Below are 27774 nucleotides of genomic sequence, written 5' to 3'. Positions count from 1 at the left end.
GATAATAGCTTTTCCTTCTCCTTCACTCATGATAATGCCTAGAGGCATTCTTATCCACGTGACATTGGGCGTTGGATTCCCAGTAGCAGAACAGTTTATTTCCAGGGTATCTCTCTCGTTCAGTTTTATTTTTGATGTATTTGTTGCTGCTATCGTTATGTTAGGTTTCGCTAAACGATGAAAATAAATCTAAAATTTAAATTCTTTTTTCTTTTTTTCTTTTTTGTTTTTTTGTTGTTGTTGTTTTTTTTTTTTGTTTTTTTTTTGTTTTTTTTTTGTTTTTTTTTTGTTTTTTTGTTTGTTTTTTTTTTTGTTTTTTTGTTTTTTTGTTTTTTTTTTGTTTTTTTTTTGTTTTTTGTTTGTTTTTTTTTGTTGTTTTTGCTTTTTTTTTTTTTCTTTTTTGGTAATTTTGAAACTGAAAGCGTAGTGGAAAACTCAGAGATGGCGTTTTCATTACAATATTATGCACATGAGTTTTCATATCCTTCGGGGTTTCTCTTTTTTCCTCTTTATTTTCTTTTTCGCTGTATATATTCGATTATATATGCTATTGGGTTTTCTATCTCGTCCCGTCCTTCCTTACCCCTTTCCAAATATCTATCTTTAAATTCGAGCTACTGAGGCTTTTCTTTATAAAGTGGTTAGCAACTTACTTGTGACAACAAGCTTTACTTTACTTCTGATCGGGTCCGTTTTTGTTAACACCAGGCTACATCCATAGGTACCGCTATCACCTACCGTGACATTCTGTATGACAAGGGTAGCATTGGACTCTAAGCTGACACGAGTAGGACTAAGGAATCGTTTTGGACAAGTTTTGCTGTTGATAGTCAACTGTCTTTGAAGAAAACAGAGTTCATAGCCAATTATCGATTCCGAATTATTTGGCCAATAAAATGACCATATTGGTGAGAATTCTTGAAAGTCATTTTTCTGTTATCTACTGTGTAGTCCCAGACAAAACGTGCAGTTTTTCCAACAGATACGTACGACACACTTGGCGGTACCCTAGTAAAACGAGCCTGCCCTGTGGTTATATAAATTACAGTAGATAAACGGCGTTTTTGGTGTTCATAAGTGTAATTCGTAAATACATAATGCATTGGTTACCTTTTGCGATATGCACAACTGGGACGACGGTCATTAGTAGCGCAAAGATCAGTATTTTGATGAAGAAAACCATATTCATCATCAGCTAAGGATTTCGTAAATATCAAAGAGTACTTTATTGATGTATATTATCTATTATGAAACGAAAATTTTTATGAAGATAAAAATAATTTTGGAAAATGAAATATTACACTACCCCTAGGCCTAAATGTGGTTTGTTTCAAAAAGCCCTGTATACAATCGCAATTTTGTTGAAAAACTTAGTCCGTAATTTCGATGTCGATTTTACAATGGCGATTTTACGGCAAATCGTCGAGATTTGCAACTAATGGTTCGTTCGTTCGTTCATTTATGTATTCATTTTCTTTGCTTTGAATCATAATAATAATTATAATGTATGCATCTCTATAGCGCTTTTTGTAAAAGCATCCAATGCACAAAGCGCTTTACAACAACAATATCTATTGGTAAAAAAAACACAGAGGTTATGATAAGAATCCGGCGCACTGATTGGTAAATAACTTCCCATTATTTCTCTATAATCACTTACAGGTGGTTATAGCATTTAGGCAAAATGGCTGCTAGCCGGTTTGTCGACGTTACGTAAAGGGAGATAAAATATATGAATTGATTTCCATTTTTTTCTTCCGAATAATCAACTGTGTTATTTTACTATTCCTTAGAAGCAAAGTCTCTCCTCTTTCTCTCCCTTCTTTCAGGCGAGAAGGAGGGAGGCTCTGCAGATGTAGAGCGTTTCCTTTTGATACACCGCTGTTCACTATCGTGGACGAACAAAACCAGCTTTAAAACGGGTTTTTAACTGGGTACATAAAGTGCGCATGAGCAAATGTAACACACCGTAACGCCAAACGTTGTTTGACGAGAGCGGCTGTGAAAATCATGACAGCGTTGCTAAGTTACGCCACGCAGGCCGACAAGCATAACGTCCTACATCGGCAGAGTCTATTTTTCTCACTCCACCAAAACAAAAGGAAAATAGGATTTGCTAGCAAGGGATTTTACTAATTTTCGCGGCTAGGAAATTATTCCTCGATAATCACCTCGACTGGTTACTAATTGATAATGAGAAATTAAATATAAAAAGAGCTAAATACAATAAGAATATCTATAAGTAAAACTATTAACTATATATTCATTAATAGTATAGTAGTAATAAATTTTGCGTTCGGTGTGTATAACGCATAATTTATTACTAATATACTATGTCTATTCTCTGCGTACATATTTACGCTGTTCAACTTACCTGTAGAGAAAAAATATCGCTCTGGAATCCTCACGAATACCCTATACTTCATATTCCGGCTGCGTTACCAGCGTGGTTGGTCCTTGTAGTGTAGTGGTTAACACATCGGACTAGAATAGTTCGATTCCCGTCAAGGGATATTTTTCTCTTATTCTCTCTCTATATTTATTTAAATAAGTTGATATGTTAATAAAAACATACAAGCTACTAATAATATTAGAAGTAAAAATGATAATGAGCAAAAACGAAATTTAAAAATTATATAAAAACATTGTAAAACTAGTAATGTGCTTCTCTATAAAAATGTTCTAAGTTTTTTTTTCTTAAGACACTCTAAACTTGCACAATAATAAATTCATATTAACGTGATTATCAAAATAAGGAGAACAATGGATATCTTGTTTTTTTGTGGACCTTGACTTTTTTGTACCTAGAAATATATAAAAAAGCGTTGCAAGATTGCATTTCACGTTAAATATACTTTACGTTGAATATGAATAATGCATGCTAACCTGTGTAGATTGAAGGTGTTGAAGAAGCGGCATAACTAGCATTCTTGTTGCTTGTGGAACTACTTGCGTTCGACGTAGTCGTCGGAGCTGTAGCTTTTTTGCTATCTGAATAAAGCAGGTAGGTACAAATCAGAGACAACTAAAGCAACTAGAAGGAATGCCCAAGTTTACATATAATAACTAATTAATTAACTAACCAGGAAATTTCTGATCTCATAAATTGTAAATTAAGCATGCAATGTCCTATCTATTAATCAAATTAAATTAACCAATCATCCCAAAGATTAGTCAATCAGGCAACAAAACTAAGGCCAACCATGCAGCCTAGCAACAAAAACATTGGTATTGTTAATTTAATATAATCTAGCTATTCTAACATTATGTTTTGTTCCATTATTCGGCTGGATTATTAGTTTTCTGATTGGCAATTAAGTTTTCAATCAAGAAACTAACGAAAAATCATATTACGTATATTAATAGTAAGCCATACAATATTTGTTTAAATTCAAAATCAGTTAATTTAAGAGAGGGAGAGAGAGAGTAGAGAGTGGGAGATGGGTACGTTTGGGAGGTAAAAAGGGATGAAACAAGGAAGAAGGCTGGAAGTGGAGTGTGTGTGGATGGCGAGGAATTGACGGAGAAGAGAGGTAAAAAGAGATAAAGCCCCAAAGACGAGAAGGGAGGTAAGGAGGGAAGGGGAATTTAAAAGAGGTAGGAAGGAATCAGTGCAAAGACTATGGAGGGAAGGAAAGAGGCATGGATTGTGGAGCAGGAAAGGGGAGAGAGGGCAAGATAGAAAGGTAGGGTAAGGCAAGGAGTGAGTACGGGTAGAAAGGAGAAAGGGAAGGAAAGGGGGACCAAAAGGGAATGGCATTATAAATTAAGGAATTAGTAACTGGATAATCCAATCCATGCCTTTTTTAGGTATTACAGGACAAAACCAATGTATAACATAATCATTATACTTACTTCTTTGTTTTATTTTTAAACGTACAGAATATGGTAGAATTCTGGTGACCTTATCACTGATACTTGCGATGTACCAATTGCAGTCATCCATTGTCAAGTTTTTGAGTTTGAACCAAGCATGTCCAAATGCTAAATTACCAGTAAAATTAACTCTTCCTTTGTATTTTGGTCCCATTTCATTATTAAAATATATCTTCCGATTGATGATATCCACATTTATTAGTTGTGGGTCAGCTATGTTTCCTTTGAGAATACCAAACGTTGCTGAGATTATCATCTTTCCACAGGTATTGTTCCACATGAATTCAGCACTGTCTCCTTCACTAAGTTCTACATTTCTAGGTCCAATTATGCAACTGCAATTTACTGCATAGAAAAAAAGGACAAGTACAAGACAATAGCTTCAAAATATATTGGTCTGTAGATACATAAATGACCCTTATATTGGAAGCTCAATATTAGGAATTAGGAGACTAAGGAAAGGGTTCGTAAATTTCTAAAATGTTAATGAAACGAACAGAAAATTGATAAGAGAAGAGAAGAGAAGAGAAGAGAAGAGAAGAGAAGAGAAGAGAAGAGAAGAGAAGAGAAGAGAAGAGAAGAGAAGAGAAGAATACGGTGTTCAACTTATCTATAGAGAAAAAATATCGCTCTGGGATCCTCACGAATACCCTACATTTCATATTCTGGCTGCCTTACCAGCGTGGTTGGTCCTTGTAGTGTAGTGGTTAACACATCGGACTAGAATACCGAAGACGTGGGTTCGAATCCTGCCAAAGGCATTTGATATTTTTCTCTTATTCTCTCTACTTCATTATATACACACCGAACGCACGATCTATTACTTAGATAAGATAAGATAAGATAAAGGCAACATTAAGGAAAGTTCTAGTGGTCAGTGCTCGTGTAATTCATTCCCAATATAATATTCCTGAGAATACCTTAAAATCAGATTAATAGAACGGTACAGTCTCGTGAAAGGTATGGACCACATCACTGTTACTATATTTAGTCTGATTGCGAAGCTTTATTTTTTTATTAACTTTACTATCTTTTACTAAATCCCTTGGTTGCTGTCATTTAAAAAAAAGAATATTAAGCACGACCCCGATTGTCTTCCGAAAATTTTAGACATATGTCATTAACTTCGAAACGATCGACGTCATTAATGATGTGTTTCTGGGTGTGGAAGGTAGATTAATGCTATGCATCTTAGTTAATGTTCTATGTTTAGAAACAGGTAATATTCCGCATAGTAGTCAAAGAAGAAGAAAAAAGAATAAAATAAAAGCATAGCTTTGGTTTTTTCTGCTTATAATAAACTAGATTTCTTAACTCTCTGGTTCGATCAATATATATATATGGTTTCTATCACAAAATGAATATATATATATATATATATATAAATGAATAAATTTTTAAAAATAAACCATTTGCCAAAAATATGACTGTTTCAAATATAGAAATATACCAAAAGTATATCAGACACGTTGGGATATCTTTCTTGATATTTTTTTTCGGAAAGCCCAAGTGATAGACAACTTGAAAAAAAACATCAGGGATGATATCCCATAATTTTTGATATGCTTTTGATATACTTGTATATACATTGGAAGCGGCCATAATTTTTGCAAAAGGCTGTATGTATGTATATATATATATATATTGATTTATTTATTTATATATATATATTTATATATATATATTTATATATATATATTTATATATATATATATATTTATATATATATATTTATATATATATATTTATATACGTTGATATGGTAATGAAAACTTACAAACTACTAATAGTATTAGAAGTAATAATGATAATGAGGGAAAATGAAATTAATAAATAAATAAAAACATTGTAAAACTAGTAATGTGCTTCTCTATAAAAATGTTCTAAGTTTTTTTTTCTTAAGACACTCTAAGCTTGCACAATAATGAATTCATATTAACGTGATTATCAAAATAAGGAGGACAATGGATATCTTGTTTCTTGTGGACGTTGACTTTTTTGCACCTAGAAATATATATAAGAAAGCGTTGCAAGTTTGCATTTCACGTTAAATATACTTTACATTAATTATGAATAATGCATGCTAACCTGTGTAGATTGAAGGTGTTGAAGAAGCGGCATAACTAGCATTCTTGTTGCATGTGGAACTACTTGCGTTTGATGTAGTCGTCGGAGCTGTAGCGTTTTCATTTTCTGAATAAAGCAGGGTAGGTACAAATCAGAGACAACTAAAACAACTAGAAGGAATGCCCGCCGTTTACATATAATAACAAATTAATTCACTAACCAGGACATTTCTGATCTCATAAATTTGAAACTAAGCATGCAATGTCACATCTATTAATCAAATTAAATTAACCATTCATCCCAAAGATTAGTCAATCAGGCAACAAAAACAAGGCCAACCATCCAGCCTAGCAACAAAAACATTGGTATTGTTCATTTAATATAATCTAGCTATTCTAACATTATGTTTTGTTCCTTTATTCGAATGGATTATTAGTTACCTGATTAGCAATTAAGTTTTCAAACAAGAAACTCACGAAAAATCATATTACTTACATTAACAGTAAGCAATATCATATTTGTTTAAATTCAAAATCAGTTAATTTAAGAGAGGGAGAGAGAGTAGAGAGTGATAGATGGGTAGGTTTGGGAGGTAAAAAGGGATAAAATAAGGAAGAAGGCTGGAAGTGTAGTGTGTAGATGGCGAGGAAATGACGAAGAAGAGAGGCAAAAAGAGATAAAGCCCCAAAGACGGGAAGGGAGATAAGGAGGGAAGGGGAATTTAAAAGAGGTAGGAAGGAATCAGTGCGAATACTATGGAGGGATGGAGGCATGGATTGTGGAGCACGAAAAGGGAGAGAGGGCAAGAAAAAAAGGTAGGTAAGGTAAGGCAAGGGGTGAGTAACGGAAGAAAGGAGAAAGGGAGGGAAAGGGGGACCAAATGGCATAATAAATTAAGGAATTAGTAACCGGATAGTCCAATGCATGCCTTTTTTAGGTATTACAGGACAAAACCAATGTATAACATAATCATAATACTTACCTTTTGGTATTATTTTTAAAAGTACAGAATATGGTAGAACTCTGGTGATCTTATCACTGATACTTGCGATGTACCAATTGCAGTCACCGATTGTCAAGTTTTGGAGTTTGAACCAAGCATGCCCTAATGCTAAATTACCAGTAAAATTAACTCTTCCTTTGTATTTAGGTCCCATCTCATTATTAAAATATATCTTTCGATTGATAATATCCACATTTATTAGTTGTGGGTCAGCTATGTTTCCTTTGAGGATACCAAACGTTGCTGAGATGATTCTTTTTCCACAGGTATTGTTCCACATAAATTCAGCACTGCCTCCTTCAATAAGTTCTACATTTCTAGGTCCACTTATGCAACTGCAACTCACTGTGTAGAAAAAAATTAAAGGACAACAAGACAACAGATTCAAAATATATTGGTCTGTAGATGTACAAGTAACAAGTAATTAACCTATATCTATGAAGCTCATGAACTAGGAAACTAAGGGAAGGATTCGTTAAATTTGTATGTAAGAAAATGTTAATGAAACGAACAGAAAATTATAAATAAAAAATAAAATTCATCCCCAATCAAACTTCTGGGAATCCCTTAGAATCAGGTAAACAGAATGGTACAGTCTCGTGAAAGGCAAAGACCACATAAGTGTTATATTTAGTCTGATTGCGAAGCTTTATTGGTTTATTAACTTTACTACCTTTTACTACAACCTTTGGTTGTTGTCATTTAAAAAGAATATTAACCACACGGACGACCCCGGTTTTCTTTTGAAAATTTTAGACATATGTCATAAACTTCGACACGCCATTAATGATGTGTTTCTAGGTGTGAAAGGTATTTAGATTAATGCTATGCATTTTAGAGTCAATGTTCTATGTTTAGAAACAGGTAATATTTCGCATAGTAGTAACTAAAAAAGAAATTAAAGGAGAGCTTTGGTTTTCTCTATTTATAGTTAACTAGATTCCTTAATTAACTCTCTGGATGGATAGATATGATTTTTATAATTAATATTTATTTTTTTCATATTTTAACATTTTCCCTCTCCAATCATTTTGAATTCTCGACAGCCGAAATTATGCTTAAAGCTGCTTTCGTTATAAAGTCTTCCGCTTACTCATAGTTAATAGACTATGGCTTACTCGATTCCTTTCAGCATTTGGCCATGGCTTCATTTTGTTTTGTGTCTAGCTTCAGCTACGTCATATAATTTGCCCTAAAAACTCTTTATAACATGGTAAAAATTAAAGATCGGCCATGATCGAATATCTTAAAGTAAAATACAGGGATGTACAAGGGTCTTTTCTTACCTTTGACTGCTCTAGGTATATTTAAGATTATTAGGAATCCAAATATAAAGTTATTGTGGAATTTGTTATAACTCAGCACTTGATTCATCGTTCTAGAAGATCGAAACGGCAGATGTTTGCTTAAAGCGGAAGCCAAACCTAAACCTAAATGGGCTTGAGCTTAGGCTTGATTCCTGGAATTTGCCTATCTTCTCGGTACCGAAATCACATTGACCAATCGCGTTTTTTAATTCATTTTTTCGTTGCAAGTTATTATTTTCGGTTCGATCGTCGAATCATTTGGTCATTTTTGAGAATTCATTTAGTAAGAATTACGTAGATCCACACTTACCGTTTACTTTTCGGTCCACATGGTCCGCATTGTTCGAGACTTTGTAAGTATATAATTCATAAAGACCTCAATGAAATAATTATATATTATTATATTTTACTAAGTAAAACGAAAGCGAAAACCTAAAAGAAAAGAAAAAATTCACGCGACATCATGGCGTTCATAATCAATTCTCGTCTCTATAATTTAATGTTCATGGTACAGTTTTTCCACTATACAAAATGTATAATAAAGCAATTATTGAATTCGGTTATCGCATAATATCGTAAATTATCAAGACCTATGCTCATTCTTCAGCTTCGGCAGATAACACAGTCTTTGTCTTGATAATTTACGATATCATGCTCAACCTCATCCAATAATTGCTTATTATCTGCGCTTCAATATTCAGTAGACAATTTATTATTAAAAGTGGTGTCTCAGACAATGATTGAGTCGGTATTTGATTCTTGGTTGAACTTTTGAATATTTTTTTTTAAATTTGGGCATATGCATGTGGAGCATGCGCGGTATAAATATCAAAGTTAATAATATCAAGTTATTAAACGTTTTACAAACTTACGTAAGATGAGTGTGTTAATGTATATAGCTTGCCACGTGTAGCTATAAGGTCGACAGCTGATGCATCTCGTTCTCCTACGGTTTAATGCTTTTGTTCCAAGCAATAGTGTGTACGATGGCGTGGCCCATGTGTCCCATGTGGCCGACATTGCCGATATGATCGATAAAGGCAGAGTCTATTTTATTTACCACACAAAAACTCTAAGCACCAAGGCAAGTAACTGAAAAGAGACGTCGCCTGAGAAGGTAATAAGCAGCAGAAAGCTTGGTGAACTGATTGCTGTTGTTCTTAATTTAGACTCATAGGAATTTAAAATAAACCGGCAAATTGGACTCCCACTGCCTCTTAAATTGTAAATAAGAGCTGAAGAATCAGTGAAACCTGCATGGTACTAAGTACGTGGTCATAGATTTTTCCACATATATACAATCTAGAGAAAATTAAATGAAGTTTAGAGAAGCACTCTGTGTATGTGGTATCGATCCTTTTAAACATCATGGGAAACGTTTGATGATCTTTTCCATCGCTTGTTGTTCTTTGACGCGCATGATGCGCGCGCTCTATGCCTTTTGGTCTTGTTTTGTCGAATAATAAAAACTTGAAAAGAAAAGGTAAGTATATCGAAAATCTATTTGGTTTATTGGCATGTATAACCTTCAAAAGGTATGACTTGAATTTTCCAGTAAACTATAAATATTTATTTACTTACATAGTCACTCCATCACGCTACTCCATTCCCCTCTCGTGTCTCATGACCTCTTTCCATCCCTTTTCAGTCCTTCCTTACCTCTGCTGCCTTCCGTCCTCCCTTCTTCTTATTTTCTAAACTTACACTAGACCATTCAGGCAACCAATAAATTGAAAAAAATCCATCCACCAAACAAGTCTGCCATAATGCATCCATTCATTAATCCACACACAACCAGTCAACCATTAACCATTAATTCAGCCAGGCAATCAACCAACCATGCAACAAGGCACTTGAACAATTTATCAACTAACCAACCAAGCATCCTGATATCTTAGTTAGAGGTCAAATTTATTATCTTCTTACTTGTTTTCTCTGACTCTTTTCCTTGGCATGAGAAATGGTTATAAGAAAGAAAAAAAAGAAAAAAGAAACTAAACAAAACTTTTTTTTATTCTCCCCTTAATGGTCTCTCTATGTTTTGCGCTACAAATTGTACCTACAAATCATCTTAATATTTCAAATTTAAAAAGATTATTAAAAATATTGCAATACCATGAATGGCAAACATTTAAAATGGATATATTCTGCTTCTCTTATAATATTGCTGATCGCAAAGCATAATACAAAATACAGCGCTTTACAAAAATTCTACATATAAAGTGAATATCAATATAATCTGTGCATTATGGGTAATTCTTAACTAAAAAAATCGCTATATTTAACCATTATTCGTCTAAGGTAAAGTGATTATCGGGGAATAGTTATTGAGCCGCGACACTAATTGTTACCAATCCTACCGTTGCCTGGTAGAATGGATTGACTTGTCTATTGCTTTTCTACACGATACGGATAATGAAAAGCGAATACTAGTTGGGACTGCATTTATATTTTACAAGATATGCTAAGCAATTACATTGACATCATTGACATCATTGACATCATTGACATCATTGACATCATTGACATCATTGACATCATTGACATCATTGACATCATTGACATCATTGACATCATTGACATCATTGACATCATTGACATCATTGACATCATTGACATCATTGACATCATTGCCATCATTGACATCATTGACATCATTGACATCATTGACATCTGTTCCGTATTTTTTTCGACTTTATAAAGAAGGGGGATTCAGAAACAGACGTTTTCTAAGTAGGCGTCTTACCTCACTTCTGCATGGGGTCTTGGATTTGATTATCAGACTAGCTTCTTGTATAAGTAGAGTTTGTTAAATCTCTTCCTTGAGTTGTAAAGTTTCTCTAACCTCTTCCATTTTCTTATACCTGCACAAAACACGTTAAACTTCATTTAATCTATGAGTTAGGTTTGCATTTCCTGACCTATGGATCAGCTCATAGACTGAATCAAGGCATCGGATATATTCTTTATAGGTTGTATAACGTGATTCAAGTGTTCTGTGGGTTTGCGTTACTACCTACATATTGACACCTATCAGTATTGTACAATTAGCTTAGTTTTGCTTGATGTCGTGCCTCTTCTCTTCACTAAGGCTTCATTTCTGAAAACGAAAGATAAGAAAAAATGTTACCGTTATTGTCTAGAGAAATAGAAAGCAAAGCTTTATAATTTAATATCAAATTCGGACCTGATTCAGTTACATATACTATAAGTACTATACTATATTTATAATTGCAATATTTCAATAATTGTTACTAGTTTTCACCCACGCATACGTCATTATCAGTTTCCAAAAATAGTAATTTCGCGTTACTCTGCTATACCAAAACATGTTTCCAGTGTCAGCTAGTTAGCAGTTGCCAATGCCAAGAGAACCAACTCTTCAACCAGAACTGCAACGGACACACTTGGTTTATGAACATTAGAATACACTGCCTCCTTTACCGTTAGGTCTATAAGAACAAGAAGAAGAAGAAGAAGAAGAAAGCTCAATGAGAGTGGAAACGCATTCAGGCTATGATATGCTGACATTTAAAATTAATAACACATAAAAATCGACTTTGAAACCAACTCATTAGATATTTGTATAAATGTATCTACAACGTTTCTGCAAATATATACTTTTATAGACACCTAATCGGAGAAAAACGTAGTCGGGCTTGAGAAGGTCATATCATCGAAGCTAAGACCGAAAAGGATTTTGGGTACTCCGAAATGTGTATTATATTTGCATATGTAAAAATGCACAGCAGAGCAAAGTCGGTCGAACTAAATTAACAACATGCCAAAGCCATGATGCATAATATATAAACAGAAAAACTGCAATACGTATGAAAGTAGCATAATTGTTTGTCTTCCCATGCTCCCCTTCGGTTGATGATATAACCTTTTTTTGAACCCGACAACGTTTTTTCAATTAAGTGTATACACTTAATTGAAGAATCATTGTCGGGTTCAGAAACATAGAACATACAAGCTGAGACCGAAATGGCACATGGGAAATGACATAATTATATTATAATGTATTCATTTTTGCCATCCATGCAGTCGGTTTCACGAGAATGCCGAACGCGTATTAAAAACAGTGGATGATGCCACAGGTCGCCGGTCACAACAAGCATCTAATTGACGTACTTCCCATGTGCCATTTCGGTCTCACCTTCTATGTTCTATGTTTAATTCTGAACCCGACATCGATTCTTAAATTGAGTGTAAACACACACATTTAATAATGTATTCAGAGAAAATAGTGCTGAATACTTATTGTTAGCACGCCACAGAATCGTTCTTGCGGCGAAGTGTGTGTTTTGATCGAGCAAGGGTTAGTATGACATTACAAACAGCTGAGCGGCAAATTTTGTTTCAGCCAATCACAGCGCGTTTAGCTGTTTTGCCACCGACTCCAATTACCAGGCTACTATAACCCAACTTTGCGTTTTTTTGTTTTGTTTTTTTGTTTTTGTTTTGTTTTTGTTTTTGTTTTTGTTTTTGTTTTTTTGTATTTTTGTTTTTGTTTGTTTGTTTGTTTTTCTGTTTTCTTTTGAGTCATCATATATACGTGCCTACAAGTAGCAGAAACATGTAAAGGAAAGATAAAAGCAATAAAATACAGTAAAAACTAATTAACCGGTTTGTTTCGTTTTTTTCAAACTTTAAAAATGCTTAGAGCCGGTCATTTGTCCACTCATGCTTTGCGCGCCGCAAATAACACTGGAAAAATTCAGTTTTGTGGAAGATTAAAAAGGAAATTTAAATTAAATTACAAAAAATAAAATAAAATTTTAAAAAATCAAAGAAGAACCGGGAGAAACCACTAAAAAACTTGGAGTCACACGATCACCCGTGATCATATAGCGGCGATAACATCATATTGGCCTCTAATTGAAATGCTGGTTCATGAAATTACCTTTGGTATAAGTATAAGGTTCTTTAGCATTTCGAGGAAAACTTGTAGGACCACTTCTTTTTGTCGGTTCTTAGGAAATAAGAATAAATACCTCTTATTAACCTCGTTTGCTTGGTCCGTACCGTAAGTTATGGACCGAGTTTTTTCCACTGCCTTATGGCACAAGCGCGTAGCGCGCCGGGCCTCCTGGCCGGTAAATAACATATATATATATATATATATATATATATATATATATATATATATATATATATATATATATCAAATATATATATATATCAAATATATAGACAAATAATGAAAAAAAAAAAGAAAATTCAAAGCAGGTAGCATACTCTTCGATGTAGTAGGCGTTATGCAGTTCCCAAGTGGAAAATGGATCGTTTTAGGAAAATACATATTTATCATGGCTGTAATAGTAAGTAAAGGAGGAGATAGAGAGGATGATTAAAGATGGCAGATTTTCCCCCATGTGTTTGTAACGTGATCCATTAACACAGGGATACCATAGACAATGGCCTCCTTTTTAAACCATGATATGTCAAATTTTTAACATAATTGTAAATAAGACTATTAGATTTTAAATATAGCTATTCCATTTCTTATTAGACTTTTTTTTTCTTTCTTGCATTATATATATTATATAGTTTATTGCTAATGCCATATTGTAAATACGCATTACAGCTCTAGCTTGGTCTGAAATGTGTTATTATTTTATTATATAAAATTCGTTTTTATCTTCTAATGCTTTCAACTTAGATGCACAAAAACTATAGAAGAATTATAACAAAACTAAAATATAACGCACGCTCTGATTGCTTCACCTCCTATAATAATAATAATAATAACTTTATTTCTATAGAGCTTTTACCTATGTTCAAAGCGCTTTACAAACAATATAACAAATATAAATAATTACTGAAATATCAAATAATCAAAAATCTAACTACTAAACTATCTTAATGACTACATTCTATAAAAATATAATAATCTAGTAATTATAAATATATATAAAATGAATAACTAATCTTAAAAACTAACCATAAGCCTCTTTATATAAAAATGTTTTTAGCTTTTTCTTAAAGCTATCCAAACTTGAACATAATCTAATATCTTGGGGAAGAGTATTCCATAACACAGGCCCACAAATGGAGAATGCCCTAGCGCCATAGGTCTTAAGCTTAAACTTGGGTACCCTGAGCAATCCCTTGGCAGATGAACGCAATGTGCGAGATGGAACGTAAGGACACACTAAATCACTAAGATAAGTTGGCGCAATACCATTCACTGCCTTAAAGACAAAAAGAAGGATCTTATACTTAATACGCTGTTCAACTGGGAGCCAATGCAGCTCCATCAATACTGGTGTAATATGATCTGATTTGCGTGAAAGACTAATAAGCCTAGCGGCAGCATTAAGAGCATATTGTAAGCGTTGCACAAGGTGTTTGGGTAAGCCAAACAATAAAGAATTACAATGATCTATCTTCGAAGTCACAAATGCATGAACTAGGATTTTTGTGGTGTCATAGCTTAAATACCTTCTAACGCGTGCTATGTTCCTAATATGGTAAAAAGCAGACTGGCAAACTGCAGTAAATGAAGAAAAAGCGTATGGAGCACTCGTTTGGAGCACGCTGGTGACGTCAATTAAATCATCTTTAATACTTTCTTGTGAATGAAAACGTTTAAGAATACACTTAGGAACTGCTTCTCTTGCATGAATTTTTCGGAAAAAGTTTTAAAAATGAAGTTTAAAATACAAATATTGAGCTGTTTTTGCTCCGAACACGAGACTTGATAGATTTCAAATTTAGCTCGAAAAGTATCCTGCTCGCATCTTAGGAGAATCTGTAATTTGAACAAAGCGAAATAAACAGTTTTTATAGTCAGGTAAAGTTGTTCTTTATGTTATAAAAGCAATGGTCAATGCTATATCAGTCGTAAATCTATTAATGGTGCACTCGGATAGCTGGGAGAGCACTCTGGTAGCTAGAGCTAGACGGCTCGGCTCCGCCTCGTGCAACTCTAGCTACCAGAGTGTCTCCCAACTATCCAATTGCACCATTAATAATTTACGCACGCTGAGCATTGATCATTGCTTAATAAAAAAAGTGCAATAGCCCACCACTGTGCTCTCGTTCTTTTACATTTACGTGCAATGCAGCTGTGTAAGGCAGGACTCTGGTAACATCGTCACTGATACTTGCGAGGTAGACGTTTGTATCTTCGACCGTGACGTTCATTAGAGTAAACCATGCACGACCTGTCTTGAGGTCACCGTCAAATTTTAGCCGTTTAACGAGATCTGGTTTCAAACCTGAGTTGAGGTTCACCTTACTGCTCGTTACGTCTACATTTATAAACTGAGGATCAGCAATGTTGCCTTTTTGTATTCCCCATGTTGCTGACAGAAGTGTTGAATTGCTGGCGGTATTCCATCTGAACTGTGCGTTCTCACCTACGAAGTAGTTAAGCTTGGTAGGTCCAGTAATTTGACACGTTACTGAAAGCAAACAATGATAAAAACGTGCGTAATAAGTAAATTACGAGCCTTAGATGAAACGACCGAAGAAGAGTGCCATACAAGCCTTTCACAACTTCAAGTCGCGTAAAAAATGAGCCAGCTCAACTAGAAACTGTGGACAGCTGTTTCGGCCTGTATTGGGCCTCGTCAGCACAGTGTATCTAGTGAGCTGGCAATCCCACGAAAAAGTAGTACTAGATAGATGTGGCAGTGCGCCGTGTCAGAGCCCATCCCACACGGCGCACTGCCACATCTATCTAATGATAAAAACGGAGTATTTTTGAATTTATTAAATGGTGCTTGATAGGTTGCTATGGCTTCATGCTAATAATAATCCTCTTCTACTCCGGTTCGTTATACAAATAATTTGAAAGAAGAAATTAAAATAAGAATAAATTAAAGTGATACAAAAACGATACTGATACCTATGTAATTTTTGTATTAAATGTTATAAATGAAAGGAGAATTTGTGACTGTGTTCTAATCACTGCGTGACACAAGGCTTTAAAGTTGCAAATCATAGGCATTTTTTTTTCATTTATTTATTGTCAAGGAAGCGAGTAAGAAAGTGAAACATATAATAAGATAAGCAGATTTTATCGAAACAGCCCAAACCAATACTTCGATAAACAGTGATATTTAATTTCTTGACGTGTTGCTCTTGATATGAGTGTCAGATAGTACGTTATTATTTTGGCGCCTGAAGAAAGTAGTCAACTTTAAGATTTTATATTAAACCACTGTTGAATATAAAGCCCTACCACTGAATTGGAAGTATACACATTATTTGAGGGCTATATAATTCCCTAGCTTCCAGTATGTTCTGATGAAACCATCTATTGGATGTTCCCGCCAAAAAGCCCTTTTTGACATAATTTCAAGATGAAAGACCTTAAGAAGCTTCGAAAGAAGCGGTAAAAAGCATGTTTATATTCTTTATATTATCCTGCTAGTGGTTGACAAATTAGTCAAACAAATGTTGGCGAGTGGTTTCGCTTATAAATTACGTGTAAATTAATCCAAGAAAAGTGTTTATGGACTGCAATTGGCGAATGGCAATATAGGGCAATATACATTGCATGGTATCCTAGCGTGGGTGTTAGTTTTGAATAAGACTCTCTTTGAGGTAATGAATATTTGAATTCGATTATCGGTGCTGCATAATGGTAAGAAAAACAATTGTCCAACTTTAAGGCTGGTTTTCAACTGCATCGAAATCCAAATTGAAGTCGGAATGAAAAGTCCGCAGCGTTTTACACACAAGCCAAGAAAATGTAAACATTATCCAATCTTTACGATTACGATTCCTACGCTTCTGACTCCGTTAGTCCGTTAGTCTTATTTTCACTTTGTATATAAGATGCGTTCAATTCCAATTCTTACTCCGATTCTGATTCCGTCGGTAGTAAATCGAAAATCGACCCTTAAGAATACGTTGCAGCTTTTGTTTACTTGCATTAGCTTCAAATTAAGGCTTGGCTGTTGAGGGGAAGTAATATATTTTTTGCTGTTCTCGATTATCTGCAAAATACTACTACGACAACTACACTATCTGTGCTTCTCGATTACTTTACGGGTTCCATACCTGGTCTGCAAAGAAAGATTATAAAAACATACGATTTTCGAACTGCTGCTGCCATAACAAAGGTGTCCGTCTTTATCAATTTCTTGGAATTTTAGGTCAATATATGTGTAGCTGAACTTTCGAAGGGGGGATGGGACAGGTTGCGGATAGAGACTTATAATATTAAACAAAAAATATTTGAATCGTAAGTATTAATTCGGTTTAATAGGGATAAAAGGTTTTAGAGCTATGATGATGAACATGGATTTGATTCCTTTCCAATTCGTTCAAAATACTAGAAGCAGCTTAAACAATATCTTGTTGACAGAACCTTGGCAATTAACATTTTCTAAAAATAAACTCAAAATAACAACCCCAAGGTCATTTCTCCTGGAACAACATCTGAGACATGAATTAATCTAAACTTCTACGAAAAAGAATTGCCAAAGCTTAAATACGTTTTCGAATTACAATTGTGTGTAAGAAAGTAACTTTATATATTTTAATATATATATATTTTTAACTTATGAAGAGCGAAGGTTGTTTTGACTGGTATAAGCGGGTTCTCGGAAATTATGTCTATTGGTTTAAAACCATGGAATCGGAAACCGGAATACGGATTCCGGGAATCGAAACAAAATAGATACACGTACTATTAAAACTAAGCGGTCTGCCCCAACTACTCTGCCCTAAGCGGTCTCTATTGATACTACAGAGTATTGGAATTAACCGAAGAGGCGAATGTCTACCACATCTTGCAGCTCATGTTAAAATTTTATGTTGGTGTAGTTAGAGAAATGATAACATGTATAAGGCATAACTTCTCGTATTTCATTTATTATTGTTGAGTGTTTCTCTGGGGTTTTGGAGCTTTAAAGCGAGTAATTTATGTTGGACCGTTGTGACGATGACATGAGTAACACATAATGAAACCGATAACATATGGCTCAGCCGATATCGATAAATAGAACTTTTAAAAACGTATCGATCGTCAAAACCCTGCCAAATGCAATTTTATGCAATGCAATGCAATTTAGAAGAGTTTTCCATTTTTTTAGAAAGAGCGAAGTTCTTACGAGCAGTTAAGGCTAAGTTACATTTGCGAGGCTTCGCTTTCTCTTAGGCATCAGTATGACACTTGAATGTATCGCGGCTCTGAAATGCAACAAAACTGCTTCTTTCTGCTCTAGTTAGTTTTAAGATATATCTAGACTGTGCAACCAAAACAGATCACGACATATGTTACGCACGAGTTGCAAGGAAACACGTAGGACCCAGTGAATTGTTGCCAAATGTGTTTTAATAACACCAAAACTAAGGTTAGATACAAATATACGAATAAACTAGACAAAATCTAACTACACTAACTTGACCCTAAATATTACAAATAGTTCAATAGCTTGCCTCCAGAGCTTTCTTTGTTCTTGACCCTTGTTCTTCTTTCTCTTCTTCTTCTTGTTCTATAGAGCTCTCTTGACCAGCTACCAAGACTCACAGCTCTGGCTGTATTCCTTATATACCTAACGTATTTCTAAATATAGATATTACAATATTTCTAAATATAATTATTACATCATTCCAGAATGTTCTTTGTAAATGTATTGAATAACAATGACTAAGCATTGAACCTTCTAGAGGCTTCTAGACGTTTTCTGTAACATAACTCAAGTAGTTTCTAAATATAATTGTTACATCGTTCCAGAATGTTCTTGAATGTTCTACTGAGTTCTAATTAACAACTAATACAATAATATGGGCTGGTTGGCCCTCATAACACATAGAACATAAGGTTTTCATTGGATAGTGTATGTAAAATGTTTATTTTCTTGGCCTGGGTTTTTATCAGATCCGTATGTTTATTCCGAGTTTCCTAATCCGGATTTCGATTTTCAGGATTCTGTTGATTTCAAGGTCTAAAATATAAACAAAATAATTCACTACCAATATTTTAGAGCAATAAATTGTCTATCCATACATTTTCATAAATGGAGAGGTTATACAGTGAAATAAACAGGTTTCTTTTACTTGCGTGTTTTTCCTGGTAGACATACTGTCTTTCTTGAAATTAGTTCGTGACATATGGAATATTCCAATTGTAAACAAGGTATAAAATTTCAGTGGGCGTCACTTAGAGAAAACAGGAAGTGCTTCATAAAAGGATTTTAATGAATTAGAGAGCTTGAATAAACAATAGACCTTATTCGTCGTGTTACAATGTTTTCCCAATTCAGCGTGACGAACCTCCAGGGGATTCATTTTCTTTTGTTTTTACTCTTCGAAAAATTCATGATATCCCAAAGGATGCGAAAGGAATAACGATGATATCCCGACGAGCTTAAAAACAATAGCTCTTCATTCCCCCAGAGGTTTGTCACGCTGAATTGGGAAAACATTGTCACACCACGAATAAGGTCTATTGTTTAATCAACCAGTCAACCGATCAACCGCCCCCAGACAAGAAAAATAGTTGACAAACAGCATAAATTTAGTTGCCATAAAGCTACTTTGTGAATTCCTGAAGGAGAGAAAATTCAGTTATCCACAAGTCTAGTCAAGATAACAGATCAAGATAACATATTCCTTAGTTTCTTTGTTCGCTAGTTCGGTTGATAGGCTGCTCGTTTGGTGGGTTGGTGGGTTGGAGGGTTGGTGGGTTGGTGGGTTAGAAAGAAGATCAGCATGTTCATCTTATAAAATATCTGGAAGACTCTCATATATTGGTTCAGGATTGCTGGCAGATTCTTGATTTTGCAAATTTGTAAGTTCTGCATATTCCGTAGAGTTGTATGGAGGAGGAAGAATTACGCTTGGTGTTGCTGCACTTGCTTTGAGGTCTTCAAGTTCAGCATAAATTATCTGGCCAAGGCGCTAGCAATAATATAAAAGAAAATTTAGATATATTCTGTCATAACACCATTTCTTCCATACTCGCCTTCCTAGTTATTCTCCCTTTCCTTTTTCTCCACATTTTTACTTCACTACTTTCGAGTTAAGGGAGGCAGGTAGGAAGGCAGGCAGGCAGGCAGGCAAGCCCTAAATAAATAGAATATACCTCACTTCCACTGCTACTAACCGACACTCTGGGGACCTAGAGATATCATTTATAATATTATAATAAAGAAAACAAATGAATGCTGCCATTGTACCTACCTTTTTCTTACTCATGTCTACCTGGGCATATATAGGCATGTTATAATTTTGTCTGTCGGTGCTTTTCTTTGACTTATCGATTTGGGCGTATATTGGAATGCTTTTGACTTCGGCATAGGTTACGGTATTTGATGCCTCGGGAAGAACACAAAGGAGACGCGTATTGCTGAACAAAATAAAAAGCATTATGATAATCAACTAGATACGAGGTTAGTTTTTTTATTATTATCATTATCAGTTATTAAATATAAGGTATAGATATTGGAACCAAATGTCTTTGCTACAGTCGAACGACCAACTCTGTAATTGTTTATATTAAATACCCTTTTGATGTTGACTATAGTAGACATCTTATAACTCAGATTTCGTACTAGCCAACAAGCTTATTAAACTTTTTCATTATATATTATTCAAATTAGATATTTTCCCTAAATAGAACAAAAGGACATCCTATGGTATGAAACTGAGTTAGCATTTCTTAGGACTGTCAATTCGTGGTTCCGATTCAAATAAAGAGTTTTACAAGGAATACAAGACACTTTTATTTTATTTTCAGAAGACAGTAAACGAATGAACAATTTCTGATGAATTTCCTTGATCAAAATTTCAAATCATGATATATGTATCTGGGAATGGGACATAGCAACGGTATATAACTAAAGAGAGTGGAACAATTAATCTAATATTATAGAGGTCATAGACATTTCCAGATGTGAAAATTCAAATAATGCAAGGCCATGGTCACTACTACACGTGACTATCTTTTTGAATAATTTGCTTGTAATCAGGGAAATTATTTCCTAGTCAAACTCAATTTGAATATGGAAATTGTGCTCATGGGAAATGTTAATGAGTATTCTCACGGGCAGGACGCGAATATAAAGGATAGGGTGTGAGATATTACGACACTCTTCATCAACCACCAACCGAAGTTGGTTAGTGACCCACCCTCCCACCCTCAGGCAAGCCGGGTTGAGTACAACACTAGAGTTACACAAATCGCTCTAAGGTTTGGGTTTGTCCCAGGCCCGAGTGGCTATCCATAACTCATTTAATCACAATACATGAGGCAGAATAATACACTATTTCAGGTTCTCCCAAAACCTGTTTCTTCTCTCTTCTTTATGCTGTGTAATGTAAAGTATCCAAGTCGCTTGCAATAGTTTGCCTCTCTGATATTCAATATCAAATTTCATTAGATAGTTAGCCTTAGTCAACTTATCTAATGCAATAAGAATCAGATTCGCGAGGTGAATAATTAAATAATTTGACTTTTATAGACTATGCACTTACTTGTCTTCACCGACATCTGTCTTATTTTCTACAAAAAAGTTTGTGATAAATTTTTAATGTTGTATTTTCAAGGGAAAAAAATACAAATTTGAATTTTTTTAAACTACATAATGTCTTTCTGAAAATAAACTAACCTTTGTTAATTCTTTTCTTACAACGTTTCCTGAGTACGATTATCACAATTACTGTGATAGCGATGGGTAATAGCACACCAAGAACACACAGTAAGACATCGTTCTTTAGATTTTTCTTGTAGTTTACATATTCTTGACCACTCTTTTCTGCTGTCGCGATAAGAAAAGGCAAAGTACAAAAATCAGATTTATTTTGGAATAAATTATGTACACCTCTATTATTGTTTCTTCATTTTCCGTGCTTCCTTCCTTTCTGTTTGTATTGGTCTGGACCGGGATAATAATGATGATAATGGTAGTAGTAATAGTAGTAGTAGTAGTAGTAGTAGTAGTAGTAGTAGTAGTAGTAGTAGTAGTAGTAGTAGTAGTAGTAGTAGTAGTAGTAGTAGTAGTAGTAGTAGTAGTAGTAGTAGTAGTAGTAGATCCTACTTGCCACCTTTTTTCAATGTAGGTGTTGATATCGATGGTTTTGAACTTTTTCTTGCTATTCTGGTCGCTAAAAATAGAGATGGGACATGAGAAAATATTATAATGATGACTTAGTAGTATAGTAGTAGTAGTAGTAGCAGCAGCAGCAGCAGCAGCAGCAGCAGCAGCAGCAGCAGCAGCAGCAGCAGCAGCAGTAGTAGTAGTAGTAGTAGTAGTAGTAGTAGTAGTAGTAGTAGTAGTATCAATTCTACTACTTGCCACCTTTTTTCAATGTAGGTGTTGCTATCGATGGTTTTGAACTTTTTCTTGCTATTCTGGTCGCTAAAAATAGAGATGGGACATGAGAAAATATTATAATGATGGCTTAGTAGTATAGTAGTAGTAGTAGTAGTAGCAGCAGCAGCAGCAGCAGCAGCAGCAGCAGTAGTACTGTAGTAGTAGTAGTAGTGGTAGCAGTAGTAGTAGTACTAGTAGTAGTAGTAGTAGTTGCCACCTTTTTTCAATGTAGGTGTAGATATCGAGGACGATATCGATGGTTTTGAACTTTTTCTTGCTATTCTGGTCGCTAAAAATAGAGATGTGACATGAGAAAATATTTTAATGATGGCATTGGAATTTCATTTAAAAAAGACGCTAAAATTAAAAGCAATTTAATTATTGCGTACTGTTAACACATATCTCATATTCTTTATAAAAGGCTACCTTTTGTTTTCGTATCAGGTTTCGAGGTTACCGTAACCGCCGCTCTTCCTGTACTTTTTGTTGCTGCCGGAAGGTCTGGGATAGGCAATAACAGTTTTAGTTATATATATCGAAGAAAGTGGTACTTTCTCAGTGAATGATACAGGTGTAGCAATTGAAACAACAACAACAACAACAACAACAAAAACGTTAAGTGATTGTAAAATTAATCTATTTGTTTCATATAATAAAGATTATGTAGATATATATTGTCCTTGCTACCAATACCACAGTTGAATCCCCAATAGTTTCCTTACGTACCTATTTCAGTAATGTTAAGGTAACCCACTTTCCAGCCCACTTCATTTGTTGCGTTACACTTGTACATTCCATATAAACCGGTGTTGCTATCTAGTATTTTGAGAACCATTCTGCTGCCGCCTGTTATTTCTTTGACACCAGATTCAACTTGCGTGCCATCAGCATAATACCACTTGATTGAGGGGCGTGGGTGTCCACTTGCTTTGCAAAGTAGGACGATAATCTTTTCGTTGACAGTCCAGTTTAGAAACGATATATTAGGTTTGTCTACGAAAAAGGAAATAACGAATGGAAAAAAACAAACATTAAAAAGTATATATATATATATGTTTTGAAAAGCTATTTGTTCCATACCCTGGTCCCAGAGCTTTCTCGTTTTTTTTTTTCTCTGTAAAAAGCGGCAACAACGAGCTGCGAAGCAGCGAGCCGCGAGAAACCTCTGGTCACGACCGTTGAGAATCTCACTTTCATGCCATCATAGCTGTCAAATCCATCACTTCTAGTCGACCAATCACAAAAGGATGATCGTGTTACAAATTGTCATTAGAGTGTGGAGGCTTAATGCTATATACCAACACTATTTTTTTCAAGTAGGGGTGGGAGAGGAGACTTTGTATATTTACGAGCTGTCAAAATAGTGTACTACACGTGCGACTCTTCTTACTTCGACTCAATAGTTATGGGATTATGCAGAAAGATTATAATACACCGGTAAAGGTATTTATACAGCGTCCAAACAACTTCTGTAGAGCTTGCAGAGAAAGTTTAAAAATCAGTGGGCGCTCGCAAATTAATATTTTTGGAGCAAATAATCGAGAATTTCTTCGCCGTTTTGAGACAGTCGCTGGCGCGAAAGTGGTGGACATCGATGGTATATCGCAAGTTTTGTGCCAAAAATGCTACAGGACTGTTTTGAAATACCACAAGATTTTAGAACAAGAAAATGATATACTAACATTTAGGGAAAACTACAAGGAAACAATAAACCGCTTGGATTTAGTTCGCAAGAAGAGATGTGCTAAGAATTCCCCCACTACAACAGCTGATCCTCATTCACGAAAAGTCTGACCCCTCTCCCCAAACAAAAATATTGACGTGACAAAATCATTCAGCCCCTACCCCCATAGATATCTAATCCAGCCAATCATATTTCTCGTACACTGATTAAAATAGCCATCCAATCAGAATTCGACGATCATAAGATGATGGCATGAAAGTGAGATTCTCAACGGTCGTGACCAGAGGTTTCTCGCGGCTCGCTGCTTCGCAGCTCGTTGTTGCCGCTTTTTACAGAGAAAAAAAAAACGAGAAAGCTCTGGGACCAGGGTATTTGTTCCATAGTTCAGCTCCAGGAATTTGAATCAATTATGGTATCAAGGGCAGAATTGAATGTTTTTAAATATTATTCGACAATTAAATACGTTGAATACTTACACCATACAGTGACTTGTGTTTCAGTCTTCACGGGATACTCATTTGGGTTGTTTGTTGCCTGGCACTGATACGTCCCATTTTGATGCCTTGTGATGTTCTGGATAACGAGGTTAGCGAAACCTACTCCTTGGCTTTTAATTTCCTTGGCTTGGTTTTTCAGTAACACCCAAGTGATGTTGGGAGTTGGATTTCCAGTTGCAGAACAATTGATACCCAGATCTTCTCCCTCAAGCACTTTATTGTTTGCTTGAAATTGGCTGGTGAATTTTGGCCGCGCTGTTATGAACAAATCATACATATACGAGTGTATGTAGAGTAACTTTATTTATATTTATTTTTTATTTATAATCCATTTATAATATAAGTGGCTGTATCTTCACTGAAACACTTATAAGTTATATGACTGCTACAATAACAATAAACAATAACATTAAATGAGTGTCCGACAGCTCTTTAAGATGTTACCTTCTTAAAGAGCATAGAATATAATATTTCCTCTTGATCTGATTCCTTGCTTCGAATTCTTTACACTCTATGTACGCTTACAGTACTTAATGGAGGCAAATAGTTAAGAGCAGATGCCCATTAAAATATCGAGCAAAATCGAGAATTCGCGGTCACAGTCAAAATTTCGATTTTGCTCATTTTTGGTTTGCTGGAAGGTGTTAACAAGTAAACAAAGGAAGAAACTATAAGGACATCTTTCCCAGCCCCCCCCCCCCCCCCTCCCAAAAAAAAGGTCAAACTACAAACAGATATATGTTTTTTTCTTGACAATAAAAATTACTGCTAAAATTTAAACGGTGTCTCCTCATGAGAGCACCTCTTGACTCTTTGAAGTGTAAGCTTTCGAGCAGAGTCTCCTGTTTTACCTTCTCCCCAGGCCCGAGTGGTTAAAGGAGACTGCTCGTCTCATTCTCCATTCCGATTCCACAATTACGGTAATTTCCAACTGCCCATGCATTTTAATAAGATCCACTTCGCGGCGAAGGATCGCACCTCTTTTGAAACTACATGAAAATGTACAAAAGTCTACAAAAAGACGCCGGATAGCCGAATAGGAAAATAAAATACCGGGATTGTCCCGAAATCCGAATCTACCTAAACGAATGTTGTAACTGCCGAAATAATGGAAATTATTGATAAAAGGTATTTTTTTTAAAGGAAATGCATTTTCGGGATTTAATTTCGGATGAAAATAGAAACGAATGCGAAAATAGCGACCAGAAACAACAAACACTTGTCGATTTCAGTCACGGCATATGTCGAAAATACCCAGTGTTCTCGGCCTCCATTTAAACCCTAAATACAATAACCCAAACTGATTTTTGGATATGTTCTAGAAGAACATCTAAATAGTTCATGACGTGCGTTTCATTGAGAAAAAAAGTTGCGCACTTGATTAATTATTTTTTGGCGTAGCGAGGGTCAGATCTATGAGTGAATACCACTCAATTCTAAATACCATCTGACGGCTTTTAATAAATAGCTAAAACCATTATTTTATACCCAATCAAGTCTCAAACAACTCTTCTTTCAATTTATAAACATATAGTTTTCATATCTTTTTCCTTTTCTGTATGCGTTAGTTGTTTTTGGACCGGTTAGATTCAACTGACAATTTGCAAACATTTTAGATAGCCGCTAGGCCAACAGGTTTTATCGGATTTCTAAGAATTTTAGCGTTGTTTTGAAAAACTAACTACACCACGTTTGTTTACTTGGTAATACCTTCATCAAACCAAAAAAGAGCAAAATCGAAATTTTGACCGTGACCGGCTTATGCTCGATATTAGTGGACCTTCGCTCTTAAATGGATACTGTCTGATTGGTGGCAGAATAACTTAGCCTTTAACTAGCAAACATATAAACAATTGTTACCTCTGTAACGATAATTGCGTAAAAAATGATGACGATTTTTAGGTTTTTTTCCTTCTTATTTTCTTCTTCTTCTTCTTTTTCAACTGGCGCTCGTTTTCAAATGATGTCAGCTCTTTTATTTGGTTTTACACTGACATTTTATTTTCAAATCAAATCTAAGAAAAACATTATATTGTTCTCAAAATTTTAGAATTTTAAAATATTCAAGCAAGTTGTTTTTTAAGGTTTGTAAAGTATATTAGGCTAAAATACTTACTTGTAACAAGAAGCTGAATTTTACTTCCTATTGGCGGTAAAGTCTTCATTAATAAATTCATCCAGTATATTCCACTATCAGCAGTAGTGACATTAGAGATAACCAGGGTGGCATTGGACTCTCTACTGACTCGAGTGGTAGGGTATAAAAGTCTAGCAGGACACGTGTCATTACTGATTGTCCATCTCCAATCTCTTAAGACATGATCATATCCGATTAAAAGAGGTGTTTCATTAGCATAGTAATGGCTCCATGTAGGGGAAATTAACTGAAATTCTTCCTTCCTGTTGTCTACGGTGTAGTCCCAAACCAACCTGGCTGTCTCACCACTGACAACGTACATAGGATTCGGTGGAACTTGGATGATTCGTGCTTTACCTATTGAATGAATAAACGCACCTCAGTACTTGTAATAACTATTGACAAAAGCAGAACGCATAATCGTGTATATTACATAAATTTCAAATAGTAGGAATATAAATCACAATACCTTGGACATAATTTTCATTTACTGTGATAAGGATCACAAAATAGAATAGCTGATGTAGAATCGAGAGCTTCATCTTCTAGAGTAGAGTTATGTCCAGTTTACATCGACATTTGCAACGTCATAAGAATTCAAAGTTAGAAAGTGCAAGCGGATAAAAAAGGGATTTTTTTTTTCACTTTCTATAATATAGGATATTAGCCGTCTCTCATTGACTTCTTTTTAAATTTTATTTATTTTTATTTAATTCTTTTCTCTGAGTTCTTCTCTCTGCTTGTCTTGCCTTTTCATGTCCACTTCAGCCAGATCTTTACTGACCTCTTTTGCCTTTCAATTCACATTTTTTCCACTAATTACTAACCTCATTAGCATAAAACATGATTTTACTTGTTGAGCGACGGTGAATTTGGATTTCATTAGAAAGATCCGCTTATTATACTTATATGTCGTAAATAATA

General features: G+C 34.9%; 3 protein-coding genes across 16 annotated transcripts; all 3 read right to left on the bottom strand.

Annotated features, from left to right (window-relative positions):
* Positions 1-653: 653 nt before the first annotated feature.
* Positions 654-11567, bottom strand: LOC116296240 (uncharacterized). Of its 13 annotated transcripts, XM_089036146.1 has the most exons (11): positions 11529-11565; positions 11000-11353; positions 10180-10200; positions 9126-9362; positions 8564-8629; positions 6926-7291; positions 5965-6069; positions 3856-4221; positions 2887-2991; positions 2375-2533; positions 654-1027 (listed from the first exon to the last, which is right to left on the bottom strand). In XM_089036146.1, the coding sequence occupies exons 4-10, from the start codon at positions 9271-9273 to the stop codon at positions 2523-2525; spliced, it is 1167 nt and encodes a 388-aa protein (XP_088892272.1). In that variant the 5' UTR covers positions 9274-9362; positions 10180-10200; positions 11000-11353; positions 11529-11565; the 3' UTR covers positions 654-1027; positions 2375-2522. The 13 variants fall into 13 exon arrangements, with proteins under 13 accessions (XP_088892272.1, XP_088892268.1, XP_088892270.1 ...); XM_089036142.1 differs by lacking the exons at positions 654-1027; positions 2375-2533 and adding an exon at positions 2565-2804 and having other exon boundaries at positions 11529-11567; XM_089036144.1 differs by lacking the exons at positions 654-1027; positions 2375-2533; positions 11529-11565 and adding an exon at positions 2565-2804 and having other exon boundaries at positions 11000-11117; positions 11274-11353.
* Positions 11568-13850: 2283 nt separating this feature from the next.
* Positions 13851-17418, bottom strand: LOC148913799 (uncharacterized). The gene is made up of 2 exons (XM_089036155.1): positions 17272-17418; positions 13851-15665 (listed from the first exon to the last, which is right to left on the bottom strand). Exons 1-2 carry the CDS (start codon positions 17324-17326, stop codon positions 15262-15264), a joined length of 459 nt encoding a protein of 152 aa, XP_088892281.1. The 5' UTR covers positions 17327-17418; the 3' UTR covers positions 13851-15261.
* Positions 17419-19183: 1765 nt separating this feature from the next.
* Positions 19184-27427, bottom strand: LOC116296205 (uncharacterized). 2 transcript variants are annotated; one of them, XM_031704201.2, is made up of 11 exons: positions 27320-27427; positions 26830-27207; positions 24693-24968; positions 23259-23525; positions 22959-23033; positions 22750-22821; positions 22264-22323; positions 21828-21977; positions 21694-21721; positions 20401-20566; positions 19184-20118 (listed from the first exon to the last, which is right to left on the bottom strand). In XM_031704201.2, exons 1-11 carry the CDS (start codon positions 27390-27392, stop codon positions 19939-19941), a joined length of 1725 nt encoding a protein of 574 aa, XP_031560061.2. In that variant the 5' UTR covers positions 27393-27427; the 3' UTR covers positions 19184-19938. The 2 variants fall into 2 exon arrangements, with proteins under 2 accessions (XP_031560061.2, XP_031560066.2); XM_031704206.2 differs by having other exon boundaries at positions 21828-21974.
* Between the last annotated feature and the right edge of the window lie 347 nt (positions 27428-27774).

Source organism: Actinia tenebrosa, unplaced genomic scaffold (assembly GCF_029948245.1).
Source record: "Actinia tenebrosa isolate PJP-AT-01 unplaced genomic scaffold, QUT_ActTen_1.0 PGA_scaffold0__85_contigs__length_37466705, whole genome shotgun sequence".
Classification (NCBI taxonomy): Eukaryota; Metazoa; Cnidaria; class Anthozoa; order Actiniaria; family Actiniidae; genus Actinia; species Actinia tenebrosa.
This window is presented reverse-complemented; position numbering and strand designations above follow the sequence as displayed.

What these genes read in the sequence shown, in the direction of transcription:
- LOC116296240 (XM_089036142.1), bottom strand. Translation starts at nt 9,273, where the DNA reads ATGTCGGCCACATGGGACACATGGGCCACGCCATCGTACACACTATTG. An exon ending in TGTGGACCGAAAAGTAAACG is followed by an intron (nt 7,292 to 8,563) that starts GTAAGTGTGGAT and finishes TTTTCTACACAG; the next exon opens with TGAGTTGCAGTTGCATAAGT. An exon ending in AACACCTTCAATCTACACAG is followed by an intron (nt 4,222 to 5,964) that starts GTTAGCATGCAT and finishes TTTTCTATGCAG; the next exon opens with TAAATTGCAGTTGCATAATT.
- LOC148913799 (XM_089036155.1), bottom strand. Translation starts at nt 17,326, where the DNA reads ATGGCAGCAGCAGTTCGAAAATCGTATGTTTTTATAATCTTTCTTTGC. An exon ending in AATCTTTCTTTGCAGACCAG is followed by an intron (nt 15,666 to 17,271) that starts GTATGGAACCCG and finishes GTTTGCTTTCAG; the next exon opens with TAACGTGTCAAATTACTGGA.
- LOC116296205 (XM_031704201.2), bottom strand. Translation starts at nt 27,392, where the DNA reads ATGAAGCTCTCGATTCTACATCAGCTATTCTATTTTGTGATCCTTATC. An exon ending in AATTCAGCTTCTTGTTACAA is followed by an intron (nt 24,969 to 26,829) that starts GTAAGTATTTTA and finishes TGTTCATAACAG; the next exon opens with CGCGGCCAAAATTCACCAGC. An exon ending in ACAGATGTCGGTGAAGACAA is followed by an intron (nt 20,567 to 21,693) that starts GTAAGTGCATAG and finishes TATTTTGTTCAG; the next exon opens with CAATACGCGTCTCCTTTGTG.